General features: G+C 44.8%; 1 protein-coding gene across 11 annotated transcripts in view; it reads right to left on the bottom strand.

Moving 5' to 3' along the window:
- The window catches only part of PPFIBP2 (PPFIB scaffold protein 2), a 358545-nt gene that overhangs the window by 254013 nt on the left and 86379 nt on the right, over positions 1–18153 (bottom strand). For all 11 annotated transcript variants that reach the window (XM_077460920.1, XM_077460921.1, XM_077460924.1 and 8 more), the window contains exons 2-3: positions 16705–16871; positions 1162–1244 (exon numbers count right to left, since the gene is read on the bottom strand). In XM_077460920.1, the coding sequence (XP_077317046.1) occupies positions 1162–1225 (64 nt within the window). In that variant the 5' untranslated portion in view covers positions 1226–1244; positions 16705–16871. The remainder of the gene's footprint in view (positions 1–1161; positions 1245–16704; positions 16872–18153) is intronic.

The following is an 18153-nucleotide window of genomic DNA, read 5'->3' as shown; positions in this document are numbered from 1 at the left end:
TGGCAATGGAAATTATAATATGGGCACAGGGTGTACTGTAGCACTAATACACTGAATGTTTTTGTGTTCATGCTCTAAGGGGGTTATCTCTAGAGCAGCCATCCTCTACCAGGGATCTGGGGGAAACCTAATGCCCTGTACACACGGTCGGACATTCCGATGAAAAAATCCGACGGATTTTGGCCCAAACTTGTCTTGCATACACACGGTCGCACAAAGTTGTTGGAAAATCCGATTGTTCTGAACGCGTTGACGTACAAGACGTACGACGGGACTATAAAGAGGGCAGTAGCCAAGAGCTTTCATCTCGTAATTTATTCTGAGCATGTGTGGCAATTTGTGCGTCAGAATTGTCTACACACGATCGGAATTTAAATGATCGGATTTTGTTGTCGAACTTTGTGTGTCGGAAATTCCGACGGAAAAAGTCGGATGGAGCCCACACACGATCAGATTTTCCGACAACGTGATCCGATCGCAGGGCATTAGCGTTCTTTGAGCAGTGGCTAAATGATTTCTAATTTAATGGTCTTGCAAGGTCCAATGCCACTTCGCATGACATCAATTATCTTTTTAGCTGTCTGTAAGGTTGGCATCCTTTCCACTGGCCACCAACACAATAGCACAATGGGGAGATCGCTGTACGAACATCGAAAAATTAGTACAGAGACCTCCTCATGAGCTGGTCATTTTAAAAGATACGGTAAAAGATACTTACTGTGTGTACCAACCAGGCTTTACTGTCTCTTTTAACAACTTATGAGATATCATATCAGCCACATAGCAAGTGCACTGTATTCAATGAGGCAGCCAACTCACAATGGAGAAGGAGCAATAAGGAACAAGCAATGAGGGTTATTTACGAAAGGCAAATCCACTTTGCACTGAAAGTACACTTGGAAGTGCAGTCGCTGTACATCTAAGGGTAGATTTGAAACGAGTGGAAGCTCTGCTGATTTTATCATCCAATCATGTGCAAGCTGAAATGCTGTTTTTTATTTTCCTTGCCTGTCCCCCTCGGATCTACAGTGACTTTACTTCCAAGTGCACTTGCAGTGCAAAGTGGATTTTCCTTTAGTAAATAACCCCCAATGTGTAAGAAATCCCCAGTATGTCATTAGCACATTTTATTTTAATAATAAAACTCCATAAAAATCCTACCTGCTATGATGTCATCCATTTGCTCTAAGGCCGCCTCAAGCATGTGACTGGCATCAGATGCCATGATAGCTGCTGTAGGTTCCCTAACAAATAAAGCAGGAAAAAATACATTTAAGTTTTGGTTCTTTTTCTTAGTCCCCTGCAATAGAAGAAGAGTTATATTCACACTTCTGGAGTCCCGTTTCTCCTATTTTCCCTCCATTTACTTTGTAAGACTCTCCAGCATTGGATACTTCGGGAGAGTCAGATGCCTGTGTCCCCCACTGCCCACCAGTGGCATTGCTAGGTCTACAAAAGATCTGGGGCTAGAGCCCATAGCAGCATAGTAAAGAAAGTTATACGCGTGGGTGGGCATACACATGTATATATACAGTAATATATGTGTGTGTGTGTGTGTGTGTGTATATCCCCAGAGAGCCCCCATGTACATCAGGATCTCCAGAGAGCCCCCCCTTACATCAGGGTCCCCAGAAAGCCCCCCCTTACACTAGGGTCCCCAGAGAGCCCCCCCTTACATCAGGGTCCCCAGAGAGCCCACTGGTACATCAGGGTCCCCAGAAAGAGCCCCCCTTACATCAGGGTCCCCAGAAAGTCCCCCTTACATTGGGGTCCCCAGGGAGCCTCCTCCTTGCATCAGGGTCCCCAGAGAGCCCCCCTACTTATATCAGGGTCCCCAAAGAGCCTCCCCTCCCCTTGGGGACCCCTGCAGTGACTCGGGGCTATGGGCACCAGATTCGGGGCTATAGCCCCAAAAGCCACCCCCTATCAACGCCACTGCTGCCCACTATGGTTTCCTCCTCCAACCACCTAGGCCACTGCAGGACTCAGCAGTAACGTAGGAATCAGAGGATGGAGTCACTGTGTGCGCCAGGGGACACTGACATTGAATGTCGTTATGTATTAATTAACAGTATGTATTATAAAATGCAGCTAGTATGAGTACCTGTATGTGATTTGTTATAAGCCTTATGTAATCCCCTTTGCTGTAGAAGACTGGGAGAGGGAAGAACAGCATTATATCAGGTGTGCTGAATGCACCTTAGCAGACAAGGTGCATGCTAGTAGGAGAGAGTAAGTGAGTAGAAGGAGGAGTGCGCATGCAGTGCTTCTTACATTTCAGCTGTTAGTGGGCAATAGCTATTACAATAACATCACTATCAGCTGTTTCTGGGTCACAGAAGGACAAAAGTAAGTCTACTTATGTGACTCAGAAGAAAAGAACAGCCAAAAAAGCATTGGCCATACAGTATTTCTCTTTTAATGTCACTTTAAGCTACTGACCTGGAACAAGTATGTCACTTAGGACGATGAAGGCCTGATGCATGCAGCATATGAAGTCTGAATTTAATTGCATCATGCTTGATTCTGGTCACCCATTCAGAACTGCAACCATTGGAACAGCTTGGCAGCATGATACCAACTATCATCAGCCTATTCCAAAGTGGATATAGATCAATGATACCTTTTTTTTATATCAGATTTTTTTTTAATTTAAAACAATTTTTTTTTTTTTTTTTATCAAATTTATTTTAATAAAATGCTTTTGGAATAAAAATCGATCTAAAGATAGTTTTTTATTTAAGATACATTCATCATTTATACTAGGTTTCCACTAGTGCGGCTTTTCATGCGATTTTGGACTGAAAAGTCACATGACAAGTCATACCCCATGATTTCCAATGAGTACCGTTCATATCTGTGCGACTTCAAGACGCAGCGACTTCAAAGTAGTCCCTGCACTACTTTGTTCCCACTTTGATGCGACTTGAGGTCCATAGACCTCAAGAATACAAAGGCATTGCTTCAAGTTTCTGTAAAAATTTGCACGACTTTGGGGACGCAATAGTGGAAACATAGCCTTAGTTTATTCAGCATGATTAGGAGCTTAGTTGTGTAGCATGAGGCTGTATATTCTGCAATATATACATTTTTGGTAAACTCATTCAATGAATCCAAGCTCTGCAAGCTGAGATAAAATGCACTGCATTGATGCATTCACACAAATTCACAGTAACCATGAGATAAACCAAAGTTCAGGAATATTCCTTTTTTTTTTCCATTGGTTTGCAAATCTATGTACACTACAAACTGTATGACTGACTCGGTTCTGATATCGCTGTTTTATTAACCTGACAGCTTATTATTCTAAATAGGAAACCTTCATTTTGTTTGCAAATATTAAAGATTCTAAATACCAGCAAGAATACATCCTTACATTTAAAGAGCACCTGTCATTTCAGATCCATCATGGCAGTGCCTGTTAGCGGGCATCCACTCACCTGCTGCCGCCACGTCCCTCACCTCATTGTGTCACCAACAGCGGGTCAGAAGAGGAGCCGTTGTGGGACAGAGATGACAGTTGCTCTTTAAAATTATGATTTAAATCAAGTCTTTATACTAGTGATTTAAATCGTGATTTAAATCAAATCCACCCTGGCCTATTAATTTCTATAATGAGGGGTTGGAAAATGAGAACCAACTCTCCATATCATGATAGCACATTATACAAGTTTCTACTGAAACAAAAAAACTGAATGGTCCATCACTTACTCAGTAGACGTGATAGTCACCATAACTCTGAAAAGATCGCAAGTACCTTACTAAATATGAATGCAATTTATGAACTGGCCCAGAAGACCTTTCAGCAAAAATGAGGATCATGGACATTCTTAGGAAATCCAAATTTCAAATTTTTCTTTTTTCGAAAAAAGGATAATCTTTGTAAATTAGGAACAGCTGGAAAATACACTATAGGTGATATCGGGATCGTTTTTAAGGCAGGGCAAAAGAGGTAGCTGCCCAGGGCCCCATCATTGTAGTGGGACCCAAAGCAGCTGCCTAATACTTTCCAACTATCCCAGTTTAAATTACCTTATCCCTTGAAGTTTTAGTCCCGTGCTGTGTCCCGATATCTCAGCATAAACTTCTGCTGCTGCTGCCCAGCTCTGCCCTATTGCCATGTACAGATGACTCACCTGCAGACCCTGTGTTTACATGTAAATAACCTGCATTGATATGTAAATAGTGGCGGCATTAATATGTAAATAGTCATTGACCGGGGCATTGATATTTAAATAGAGGCGGTATTTATATGTATATAGGGTTGCCACTTTTTCTGCAAGCCAAAACCGAACACTTTAGTGGCCTGGGACACCTTTGGGTGCCCCAAGGACAGTAGTAATGTGGTGTGCCACAGTGAACAGTTTGTGTGGCCAAATCGCTGTTGCTGACACCATCGCCCTGCCCCCCAGTGTTGCCAAACCTGGCCCCAGACAGCTGCCCCCAACTCCCACACAGCAACAGATTTGTGTGTGACTATCTTGGTTACTTGGGGAGCCACAGCCCAGTCTGAATAATGTGTCCGGGTTTCAGTCCGCCTGAAACCTGGACACATGATTCAAAATCCGGACTGTCTGGGTAAATCCTGGGCAGGTGGCAACCCTATATGTATATCATGTCCCCCTGGGGTCACATCCACCATCACTTCTGCTGAATGTTGCCTACTGGGGAAGTAAAAGAGCATGCTTGAAAGTCCTGCCTACAATTGTGGTCATTAAGACATCATGTTTTGTGTTGAGTAAGCGAATTGGTGGTGGATTCTTCAAAATAACATGGTGCCACAGCACCATGAATTTTGGTGCATGTGAATATGCAGGCAGGCAGTGAGGAGATGATGTGCTGTAACCTTTAGCAACCAATCAGTGAGCAGTAATGCTATGCACTAACCTCTTGCAACCAATTAATGAGCAGTAATAATGTGCAGTAACCTCTAACAACCAATTAGTGAGTGGTATAGATGTTCAGTAACCTCCAGCAATCAATCAGTGAGCAGTATTGATATACAGTAATCTCTAGCAACCACTCAACAAGCATAAGTCATGTGCTGTGAACTATGAGCTATGATTCTGTAAACTGATTTTGAGTCTAGCTGCTTTTTATTGTATGTCTCAAAGCATGCAGAGAGCAAAACTGCATGGAAGAGGGGGCCCATGAAAATGTTTGCCCCAGGCCCAGTCAATATTAAAGATGGCCCTGGCTGATAGGCTACAGGTTTATACTTACTGGGTGAAAAAAAAAAGCACCAAACTGACAGATTATCTATTTGTGGAGTTTGTCCATTGATCTGAAAATGTTCTCCCGAATCCACATCATATTTTGTGCCAGCGATATGATTACATAACCCGATTAGGTCACGCTGTACTGATTACTGTGCGGAGCCAGAGCAGAGGTGACATTGATTTTTTGGTTTAAAGGGAAAACCCAGGCTGAATGTTTCAAACCGAGACTTCTAGTAAGTAGAACAAATCTGTCCCATAGGTAATTAATAACAATTGTGTCCCTCAAGTAGGCTCTCCTATACATCACATTATCACTGGCGCTTCCAAAGTGTACAGAGTCTTTCAAATGATCTTTACCCTTTCATGGGCCGAGAACTAAGGGGCAATGAACTTTTGGTTTTTTAGAACAATGCTCTGCAGTTGCAAAGGTCTTGTACAGCACAACCTGCCAGATAGAGCTGCACGATTCTGGTCAAAATGAGAATCACTATTATTTTTGCTTAGAATAAAAAGATCACGATTCTCGCGGTGTAAAATCTTTCACATTATACAAAAAAAAAAATTGGGTTAACTTTACTGGTTCGTTTTGTTTTTTTTATTCATTAAAACATTTTTCCCCAAAAATTGCATTTGAACGACTGCTGCGCAACTACAATATGACATAATATATTGCAACCACCATTTTATTCTCTAGGGTCTCTACTAAAAAAATATATATAATGTTTGGGGTATCTAAGTAATTTTCTAACAAAAAAAAAAAAAAATGATTTTAACTTGAAACCAACAAATGTCAGAAAAAGGTTTAGCGCTTAACTGGTTAACCCCTTCCCGCCGAGTGTATGCAGATATTCCAGGGCTTTTGGGGGTTATACTGGGATGATGCCCGCAGAGGTATGTCTACCGCTGTGGAGCAGCTTCCCTACTGGGTTAGACTGAACTAGGCTGCACTTCTACCCCACAAGGGAAGCTGCTCCACAGAGGTAGACATAGTGCTATGCACTCTCCCTGCCAGACGGGTAACCTGTCCCTACACCAGCCACTTTGTCAATATGCGCAAAATCAGGGGGCCAGAGGCTTAAATAAGCTCTGGCCTCACCCAAGATGGCTGCAGAGGTCACGAGGGGGGCCAGCATCCAATCAGACAATTAAGTCCCCTAGAGTTCTTTCCCTTCTGTATTGTCGTTTTGCTCAAGCGCCACCTACAGTGGGGAGTACAGACTGCACCTGCCTAAATGCTATTCAAATAGCCAAAAGAAGAAATGGCAGCCCATGTGCCCAGGCGCCGCCCCCACTAACACCTCCGCCGCCCTCCCTATTCATGCGACCAGACCTTTTCAGGACGCCGTACACATGAATTACTATGGCAGGGATAGGCAGGGGATTTGTATTTTGAAGCACGTGATTAGAGCCAGAGGCTCTAATAGGCTTCAAAATAGAGTGGGCTTGGGGCGCAGAGCAGAGCCACCCTGTTGTGTGGCATAGCGAATGAATTTTCACTATTTTCACACTTTGCCAATCAACAGGCAGGTCAGTGAGACCTGTCTCCTGATTGGCCAAAGCATTAGGAGATCCTATTGGATGCTAACACTTTGGCAGAAGAGGACACACGGCGGAGGAAGCCTGAAGACGAGCTGAGGGGACACAGGACCCGCAGCCGCTGAGCCGCCGAGGAAGAGAGCCGCTGAGGAGGAGAACCCTGTCACTCCAGGAGAGGAGCAGTGAGTGCCTCTGGACCAGCCGCGGGGAGTGGGGGGGGGGGGGGGTTAATGAAGTGATGGCTGCATTTGATGGGCAGAAGTGGCTGCATATACTGGGCAGAAGTGGCTGGATATAATGGGGCACAAGTGGCTGCATTTGATTGGCACAAGTGGCTGCATATACTGGGCACAAGTGGCTGCATTTGACTGGCACAAGTTGCTACATTTGAATGGCACAAGTGGCTGCATTTGAGGGGCACAAGTTGCTGCATTTGAGGGGCACAAGTTGCTGAATTTGATGGGCACAATGGCTGCGTTTGATGGGGACAATGGCTGCGTTTGATGGGCACAGTGGCTGCGTTTGAAGGGCACAGTCTCTGCGTTTGATGGGCACAGTGAGGCTGCAATTGATGGGGGGGGGGCGTTCAGAATTTTTCAGTTTGTTTGTGCCCCCCCAAAAATTTTGAGCACTATCCGCCACTGCAAAGAAGTAAAATCAGAATAGCACTGGGAACTCTGATAGAGTGAAGTTTTGGGAAGTGGGCCAAAGGATAGGTATGTATGTATGCAGAGCGGATCCATTCACTTAAATGGGTTGAGTTTGGTGGGCTCAACAGGTTGTAAATTTGTACATGTGTACACCCTATGCTGCTGCCTCTTTTTCCTCTCATCATACTCACATGTGAACGAGCCCTTATATCCTCAAGTGAATTGCAGTGGCGGCTCATCCTTAGGGGGCACACGGGGACCAACACAAATCCCCCTCCCCCGCAGTAAAAACATTTTTTTTTTTTTTTAAAAAGGCCCTTTAAAAGAAAAAAAATAGAAAAAAATCTCCTTTAAGTGCACCGTGTTCGGGCACCACATCAATGCAATCACGAGATTGCAGACAAGGTGCTTCATTTGCAGGATTTTTAACTGCTGTGTGGCACATTCCATTGCGCCAAACAACTTCCGGGCGGGTACTTTATTGTTCTAGTTAAGAGGTTACTTCCATTTTCTTATGCCAGAGGGAAACTGTAAGTGACGTCTGAAGCTCCGTGGAAGGCACGGCCCGAGCGGAGCTGGTAAGTAAGGCTCTAAACCTGCAAAATAGGTGAACTGTGAGCAGCATGCTTGACGCTCGCAGTTCCCTCAGCTGTGTTAGGTAAACAAATGACTATTCGCTTTCCTTACACTGAACTGCCTCTCCGCCAATCAGGTGCAGGGTCTCTTACCTGTCACCTGATTGGTTGAAATTAGGCAGGAGAGGAGACGCACAAAAGACCCCGCTTGTCGCCATCACTCAATGCCCCACAGACACAGCGTAAGTGCCGGGCAGACAGCGAGCTGGTGGGTGCACACTGGCAGCATTTGATGGGCACACTGGCAGCGTTTGATGGGCACACTGGCAGCATATGACAGGCACACTGGAAGCATTTGATGGGCACACTGGCAGCATATGACGGGCAGTTGGGCACACTGGTAGCATTTGATGGGCAGTAGGGCACACCGGCAGTGTATGATGGGCACACTGGCAGCATATGATGGGCACACTGGCAGTATTTTATGGACTCAGTGGCAGCATTTGATGGCACAGTAGCTGCATTTGATGGCACAGTGGCTGTGTTTGATGGCACAGTGGCTGTGTTTGATGGCACAGGGGCTGTGTTTGATGGCACAGGGGCTGTGTTTGATGGCACAGTGGTAGCGTTTAATGGCACAGTGGTTACAATTGATGTTTTTTTTTTTAGATTGTTTTCACCCCCCAAAAAATTTGGAGCATCAGCCGCCACTGGTGAATTGTCTTCTATCAGCACAAGGCAGGTAGAATATTTTAGAGAAGAGAACAACAGGAAGCGCCAAACAAATCTACATAATTAGCCATTAGCAACGCCAATAATGCACTATAGATGTCACATGACTATGTTTTTACAATTTTTACTGGATTAACTCTTCATGAAAGACATACGGTTTGTTTGGCTTGCGGCAATCATCATTTTTTGGCAAATGCTGAAGAGAGTTAAAACCACCTGACAGTGGGATGGATTTGCTAAAGGGAAATAGACGGTGTACTTTGCAAGTACAGTTGCGCCAGAGCTTAGTAAATGAGGTAAAGCTTCACTTTTTAAAGAATTCCCAATCACATGCAAGGAAAATAAAAAAAAGCATTTTTGCTGGCACATGATTGGATAATGTAGGTCAACAGAGCTTCCCCTCATTTACTAAGCTCTGGAGCAACTGAACTTTCAGAGTGCATCTGCATTTGCAAAGTACACAGTCTACTTGCTCTTAGTAAATCCACCCCAAAGTCTTATGTCTATCTTGTATCCCTTGTATTGTCAGGACCGCAATTTTTTGGGTTACATATGGTTAAAACCATTTGTTTTGGAGGATCACGTCTATATCTATCTCTCTCTCTCTCTCTCTCTCTCTCTCTCTCTCTCTCTCTCTCTCTCTCTCTCTATATATATATATATATATATATATATATATATATATATATATATATATATATATATATATATATATATATATATATAAATATGTAATCCTCTTTATGCCTGTCACTTTCTTTCTGAACCCCTCTAAACTAAAATATTTTGGCCTTGTTCCTAATTTCTTCGTAGTGCGTTAGGTGCAGTGGTAACACCAGATGCACCACTATCAGGCACTGAGGCCTGTACATCCGGAATAGGCCATTTGTTTACATGACTGGAGCTACCATGTGCTGTGTGCAGGCATCCCAGGCAAGTCTAAAAGGATGCAGCGGCTACATGGACACAGCTGCTCATCAAACCCCAACACTTTAGCGGCACACAGCTATTTTTTTAATAGTACAAACTTTACATATATTTTGCGATTAAATAACATTTCTAATCATATGAATTAAATCACAAGAGTCCCCCTTTACATCTGAGTCCACAGAGTTCCCATTTTTCATACTGAAATGCAGAGTTCCCCTTTACATCTGAATCTGCAGAGTTTCCTCTTACATCTGAACACGCAGAGTTCCCTTACACTGTAAGGAGGGATTCTGCAAGACTCTGATGTAAGGGAGAACTCGGGGGACTCTGACATAAGGGATGCGCTGGAAACCCTGATTTAGGTACACTGAGAACTCTGGTGTACAGAAAGGACTCTGATGTAAGAGGGAACACTGTGGCCTCTGGTGTACAGGGGAAATCTGATGTAAGGGGTCTCTGGTAACCAGAGCCACATTTACATCAGAGTTCCCTGCACTGCCCCTTATTCAAGGTTCCTAGAGCCCCCTTTACATCAAAGTCTGCAGAGTTCCCCCCTACATCTGAGTCCACTGAGTTCCCCCTTACACTTTAAGGGGGTTCTCTGTGGACTCTAATGTAAAGGGGAACTCTAATGTAAGAGGTGCTCTGAGAACCCTGATTTACCTTAGTGTCCTCACTCAAAGACAGAAGAGAGACAGGGGAGAGGGGGAGACTTCAGTCATAGACAGGGATGGATGGTGAGCTCACTCACCCCTTGGCAGTATCCGTGGCTTCAAGTTTCCCGCCCCCACTTCTCTTTTCAGTGCCGGGGATTGGAGTGTGGGCAGACACAGAGGGGCAGGGGCAGGAGCAAGAGGAGCAGGACAAGCCCTCTCTCCTCTCCTGTCTGGGGTGGGGGAGTGCAGCTGGCTTTTAGAGCAGTGTGAAAGAGAGTGTTACAGACACTCTTGGCTTAGACAACTGCAGCTAGCAACCCTGCTGGGAAGCCATAGTCCAGTCTAAATAATATGTTCCGGGTTACAGGCAGTCTAAAACTTGGATGCATGATTCAAAACCCAAACTGTCCAGGTGATTCCCAGACAGGTGGCAACCCTATGGGCATGCGGGTGCAGGTAAACAGCCCTGAATGCACAATGTTTACAATAAGGGGCTGCCCCTTCATAAGCTTGTCAATTTTGGAAGCAGCGGCTCTGTCCTTGTAGCTGCTGCAGCTCCATAGACTTGCATGGGCAGCCTATATGTGGCACCAGGTGGCTTCATCCCATCCTAACAAATGTCCTATTCATGGTTTACAGGCCTGTAAATGAGAACCTTTACACACAGTTTACTGCAAGGCAACACATGTGCCGCAATTAGCTCCATCCACCTTTCCCCTGATGAATCCCAGGCCCAAAAGTTCCCAGGTATGGCATCCTGTCCAATGTAGCTGTAGATTACAAGGTGAAGTAGGCCCTGACATGATTCACTCGGCCTACTAAATCCCGTCCAAACCCAACCCTACATATTATCACCATATTTAAAGAGAAACTTCACTCCGCCATGTTGTTAATCCCCCCGACCACTTTTCCTAGGTTACCCATAGAAGTCTACACACCTAGTGGGTGCAGTGGTGTTCTGTAGGGTCTCCTCAGCTTCGCTGCTGCTCACCTGGTCCTGTGCCGCCATCTTCTTCTATGACCTTTCTAGAATCGGCTTTCTCTTCCAGATTTTTGCAGCCAGCAAGAGGGACCAATTGCAAGATCCAGAAAGAGACATCTACACCCCGATGACCAGTAGTGTATCATGTGCTGCGGAGTAATCCGAGGCCTCCTGGGATTTGTGACATGAATATCCCAGGAGACTGCGTGCAGCTGAATACATCATTCTCACCTAGGCGGCAATCCAGGGAGAGTGGAGATGTAACCCCCCCCAAAAATAAAAAAAATTCTGATTGTGAGAGAGTAGAGGGAAAGGAGTGGAACACCGGAAAGAAGGCGCAGAGGGTGAAAGTCTGCCTTAAGAACTTAAAGACCAGGCCTCTTTTTCAGACTTGGTGTTTACAAGTTAAAAACACGTTTTTTTGCTACAAACTTACTTAGAACCCCCAAACATTATAAAAAAAAAAATTCTAACACCCTAGAGAATAAAATGGCGGTCATTGCAATACTTTTTGTCACACCGTATTTAGGCAGCGGTCTTACAAGCGCACTTTTTTTGAAGAAATTCACATTTGTGAATAAAAAAATAAGACAACAGTAAAGTTATCCCAATTTTTTTTCTATATTGTAAAAGATAATGTTATGCTGAGTAAATTGATACCCAACATGTCACGCTTCAAAATGGCGTCAAACTTTTAGGCCGCGTACACACGCGCGGACTGTTCGCCCAACCTTGTCCGCTGAACAGTGTTTGGGCGGACAGTCCGCTCGTGTGTGGGGCTTCAGCGGACAGTTTCAGCGGACAGTTGGCCGAACAAGGTCTTACGGAAATTCCGAAAAACTGTCCGCTGAAACCTTGTTTCAGCGGACTGTTCGCTCGTGTGTAGGCTTGTTCGGCCAACTAAGTCTCGCGCATGCTCAGAAAGGATTTCCACGTCGGAAGGTTGCATTGCAGTGTATAGGACGTCGTATTTTTCGTCCCGTCGTACGTGCCGTTCACGTCATCGCGCACGGTTTCAGCAAACTGTTCGTCCGTCGTGTGTGGCCATGTCCGTCCATGCTAAGTTTGAGCGGACTGTTCGCTCAAACTGTTGGACGGACAAAGTTGGGCCAACAGTCCGCGCGTGTGTACGCGGCCTTACCTTTAAAAATCTCCATAGGTGACGGTTAAAAAATTCTACAGGTTGCATTTTTTGAGCTACAGTGGAGGTCTAGAATTATTGCTCTCGCTCTAACAGTTGCGGCAATACCACACATGTGTGGTTTGACCACTATTTTCGTATGCGGGCGCTACTCACGTATGCGTTCGCTTCTGTGCGTGAGCTTGGCGGGACAGGGCGCATTTAAAAAAATTATTATTTTTTCTTATTTATTTTACCTTTTATTTTTTATTTTTACACAGTTTTTTTTTTTTTTTTTTTAAATGTGTCCCTTGTAATAAAAAAAAAAAAAGCATGACAGGACCTCTTAAATATGAGATCTGGGGTCAAAAAGACCTCAAATCTCATTTACACTAGAATGCAATAAAAAAAAAATTGTCATTTAAAAAAAGTTTTGACGTCGCCTGTCCAACGTCATGGAGATGGGTGGGGGTCATCTTCCCCTCACTTGTCTCCATGCCCAGCTAGTGAAAGCATCCGACCGCCTCCGCCGCTGCCGATGGCTCCGGTAAGCAGCAAAGGGCACCGGAGCGTGGCGGGGGCCCCTCTCCCGTCGCCAATAAAACTTTGCGGCAAATCCGCCACAGAGACCACTTTTATCTTGAAGCGAACTGCTGACCAAACAAGAGGATACCGGGGTTATGGTAGCTAGCTGCTGCCATAATAATGATATCCTCCTTCAATGTCAGGATGTATATCGGCGTGCGGTGGTCCGGAAGTGGTTTGTGTAGTAAGTTGGTAAATGTTTTTACCCCTGCCAGGATTTTATTGCTATCAGTGCCCCTGTTGGGGTAATTAACCCTCTCTAATTGTCCTGCTGATCATTGTTGCTAGTACTGAAAGTGATGGGAAATGAAAAAAAGCGAGGGTTCTCTTACTAGCAGGAGGTGTAAGGGCATCCTCTGATGGAGATTCTTATTCTTATTTCCTGAAACTACCCTCTTAGGCCCCTTTCACACTGGGGCGGGAGGTGCGTCGGCGGTAAAGCGCCGCTATTTTACCATCAGATTTGCGGCGCTATTCGGCCGTTGGGGGGGGGGGCGGTTTTACTACCCCGCTAGTGGCTGAGAAAGGATTAAAAACCAGAGGCGCTTTGCCGGCGGTATAGCCGCGGTGCCCCATTGATTTCAATGGGCAGGAGTGGTGGTGTATACACTGCTCCAAATATGCTACTAGCAGTACTTTTTTTACCGTCCTGCCAGCGCATCGCTCCAGTGTGAAAACCCTCGGGGCTTTCACACTGGAGACACAGCAGCGGCTGTTTAAGGTCGGTTTGCAGGCGATATTTTTAAGCGTAATAGCGCCTGCAAAACGACCCAGAGTGAAAGGGGTCCCAAACTGGGGTGCGTGTTATACGCCGATAAATACGGTACATCTGTGGACAGGCTGGTCAATAGCAGTAGGAACGTCTTCCTGAAAGTAAGCCTGGCTTTCATCAGGGACATGCCTGCAGCTAATGAAGTTATGAGTCTATATGAACTATATCTCGCATGACAGAGACCAAATAATGAATCACTGTCTCACGTATGGGTGGAGAAGACAACATTCAATGACAAGGACACAGCCCCACATCACTTCTTGTTCTACCAGTTATGTCAGTTTAAATCCACTAAGATCCAGGCACTCCTTAATCTGTATATATATATACCGTATTTGGCCTACTAATTACAGCAGTGAGTTTGTTTTTCTATATACTTTCCATTCATACCTTTTGTAATCTAAAAGATACACTGCTTAAAATACATTTCTGTATATAAAATAAGTACTAATGCCATTGAGCAGCACGGTAAACTGCAGGATATGATCAGAACTCATGATCTTTGGGAGATGAATTTTTCTGCAAGTTTTTTGCTGTTCTTATTATGTATCTAAAATCAAAGCAGGTGCTACAGCGCTAAAGATAGTGCCTGCCAAGCGCCCTGAAAGAGTGGCTCCTGTCTCTCCAATGTGGAAGCCCCGAGGGATTTCACACTGGAGCGGTGCGCTGGCAGGATGCTAAAAAAAGTCCTTCTAGCAGCATCTTTCGAGCGGTGAAGGAGCAGTGTGTATACCGCTCCTGTCCCTTGAAATCAATGGGCAGCGCGGCTATACTGCCGGCAAAGCGTGTGGTTTTAAACCTTTCTCGGCCGCTAGCGGGATAAAAACTGCCTGCTAGCGCCCGAATAGCACCGCAAAATTGATTACCGCTGACGCGGCTCCTGAAAGGGGCTGATTCCTGTGACAGCTGTCACCCACGGCTGTCAGAATACCCAAATGTTGACTGCAGCTGATTGGCTAAACGGGTTGGTTTTGGCAGGGTCGCCCACAGCTCAGCTAATTAAATGAACTGCAGTGAAATGTGCAGATATTCTGACAGCCGCGTGTGCCAGATGTCAAAATACATGAGGCGGCGGGGAGGATTCCTCCATTTATATGGTTTCGCACTCATTCACCATAAATGGCTGAATATGTATAGCCACCTTTACAATAAATGAGGTTGATCTACTAAAGGAAAATCCACTTTGCACTACAAGCACAGTGCACTTGAAATTGCACTGAAAGTGCACTTGGAAGTGCAGTCGCTGGAAATCTGAGGGGTAGATCTGAAATGAGGGGAAGCTCTGCTGATTTTATCATCCAATCATGCGAAGGCTAAAATGCTGTTTTTTTTATTTTCCTTGCATGTCCCCCTCAGATTTACAGCGACTTTACTTCCAAGTGCACTTTCAGTGCAATTTCAAGTGCACTTTGTACTTTTTTGTGCAAAGTGGATTTGTCTTTTATAAATAACCCTCAAAGTGTATTACTGGTAGTATCACCAGGTGAAAAAAAGTCTGAATAAAAGGAAACCAATGCAGCCACCACATAAACTATGAACATATGAACTGGTAAGCTGCAATAAATACAATTGTTGTTCTTGGGTACAGATGCACTTTAATTCTGAAATTTTGGATAAACAAATATTGTCTAAAGACACAGGGGTTGATTTACTAAAACTGGAGAGTGCAAAATCTGGTGCAGCTCTGCCTGGTAGCCAATCATCTTCTAACTTCAGCTTGTTCAATTAAGCTTTGACAAAAAAACCTGGAAGTGGATTGGTTTCTATTCAGAGCTGCTTTAGATTTTGCACTCTCCGGATTTAGTAAATCAACCCCGCAGAGTCATGTGCATTCTATAGTGATTCTTAGTGTGCTTTATGTATTTCTTCCAGACCTGTGCAGTGATCCAGTGTGATACTGTGCCTCTCTACAGGAGCTTCCTGTAATAAAGACCCATCACAGCTGCTCTCTTTCCTTGTGCAGGGTGACTGGTCTTGTCTCCGCCCCTCCTGTAGCAACCTGTAGTGGTTGGAGCTGTTGGGCCCCTCCCACAGCTCCCCTCTCTGCACTGGCCAAGTACAACACAGTGATGGTGTCACCACTACTTTTGCAAGGTACTATCTGAGTTTGTAAAGGCATTTGTCACATTCAAAGTGTATGTATATCCTTTGTGGCTATTGAGAAATATATTTAAATAAAAGTTTTTGTCCATTAAGTTTAGCTTTAAAGTGTTTGTTATTTTTATTTAAAAAAAAGGTTTACAAACACGCCTATACTTACCTGCTCTGTGCAATCGTTTTTCACAGAGCAGCCCCACTCCTATTCTTCTAGGGTCCCGCGCTGCTGCTCCAGGCCCCTCCTCTTCATCAGGTGCACACATGGAGAGACGCTTTCCATCAGGGCAACCGTGTGGGCTCGCTTTCGAGTCCTACTGCTGCGTCCATCGACACAGATAGCGGGACTTGGCCCCGCCCCCGCTTCTGTGTCACTGGATTTGAGTGAAAGCAGCGGGAGCCAATGGCTCCTGCTGCTATCAATCTGTCCAATGAGGAGAGCGATAGCCGCAGCACTCCTGCTCCTTGCTGGATCGGATCAGGCTGAGGTAAGAAAAAGGGGGGTGGGGGGTTGGAGTTGCAGCACAGAAGGTTTTCACCTTAATGCACTAGGTGAATGCATTAAGGTGAAAAGACTTTGAGATGTTACAATCACTTTAAGATAAAAGGACATTGCCAGAGCTGTTTGACAGTGCAAAAATGTACACACTGGGCCAACACTAGCATGCATGTTGTGCAGTGATCGTTCTCATTGATAATTATTACTATTATTATTAGTAACTATTGTCAGTACTTTGTAAGATATGTATATGGCAAATATCTAAGCAACTAAAAATATTTAAAATTCACACTTCACATGAATCAGTTTTGTTAACATCACCAAATCAGACTATTATTTGGAGTACATTATTACCTTTTTCTTGCTGTGGATAGACTCCAACTTCCAAATTTTCCCACGAGACCCAAAGCCTCGGCTATAATCACACGTCTTTGGCTATCAGAGGCATTGTGGATGTTTCACATTATTAGCGACTGCAGAGAGTCTTTTGTTCTCAGTCACAAAGCTGCTGTCTAGTAGATCTGTATTAAGATAAGAGGATCAGCAAGTCACAAACCTCTCAAACATAATCAAGCAGCAGACAGAAACTTTATACAGTATCTCACAAAAGTGAGTACACCCCTCACATTTTTGTAAATATTTTATTATATATTTTCATGTGACAACACTGAAGAAATTACACTTTGTGAGTGTACAGCTTGTATAACATTTGCTGTCCCCTCCAAAATGACTCAACACACAGTCATTAATGTTTAAATTGCTGGCAACAAAAGTGAGTAAACCCCTAAGTGGAAATGTCCAAATTGGGCCCAAAGTGTCAATATTTTATGTGGCCACCATTAGTTTACAGCAATGCTTTAACTCTCTTGGGCATGGAGTTCACCCCCCATTCCACCGCCCCTGGAGTCCTCTTCCACTCATCATGGAGCTGGTGGATGTTAGAGATCTTGTGCTCCTCCACCTTCTGTTTGAGGATGCCCCACAGATTCTCAATAGGGTTTAGGTCTGGAGACATGCTTGGCCAGTCCATCACCTTTACCCTCAGCTTCTTTAGCAAGGCAGTGGTCGTCCTGGAGGTGTGTTTGGGGTCATTACCATGTTGGAAAACTGCCCTACGGCCCAGTCTCCAAAGGGAGGGGATAATGCTCTGCTTCAGTATGTCACAGTACATGATGGCATTCATGGTTCCCTCAATGAACTGTAGTTGCCCAGTGGCGGCAGCACTCATGCAGCCCCAGGCCATGACACTCCCACCACCATGCTTGACTGTAGGCAAGACACACTTGTCTTTGTATTCCTCACCTAGTTGCCGCCACACATGCTTGACACCATCTGAATCAGACCACAGGACATGGTTCCAGTAATCTATGTCCTTAGTCTGCTTGTCTTCAGCAAACTGTTTGCAGGGTTTTTTGTGCATTTTCTTTAGTAGAGGCTTCCTTCTGGGAGGACAGCCATGCAGACCAATTTGATGCAGTGTGTGGGGTATGGTCTGATCACTGACAGGCTGACCCCTCACTCCTTCAACCTCTGCAACAATGCTGGCAGTACTCATATGTCTATTTTCCAAAGACAACCTCTGGATATGACGCTGAGCACGTGCACTCAACTTCTTTGGTCAACCATGGCAAAGCCTGTTCTGAGTGGAACCTGTCCTGTTAAACCACTGTATGGTCTTGGCCACCGTGCTGCAGCTGTTTCAGGGTCTTGGCAATCTTCTTATAGCCTAGGCCATCTTTATGTAGAGCAACAATTTTTTTTTCAGATCCTCAGAGAGTTCTTTGTCATGAGGTGCCATGTTGA

Source organism: Lithobates pipiens, unplaced genomic scaffold (genome assembly GCF_037356315.1).
Source record: "Lithobates pipiens isolate NorthernLeopardFrog02 unplaced genomic scaffold, aLitPip1_a1.2 Scaffold_10, whole genome shotgun sequence".
Classification (NCBI taxonomy): domain Eukaryota; kingdom Metazoa; phylum Chordata; class Amphibia; order Anura; family Ranidae; genus Lithobates; species Lithobates pipiens.
The sequence above is the reverse complement of the archived record's forward strand: the minus strand, read 5'-3'. Positions and strand labels throughout refer to the sequence as shown.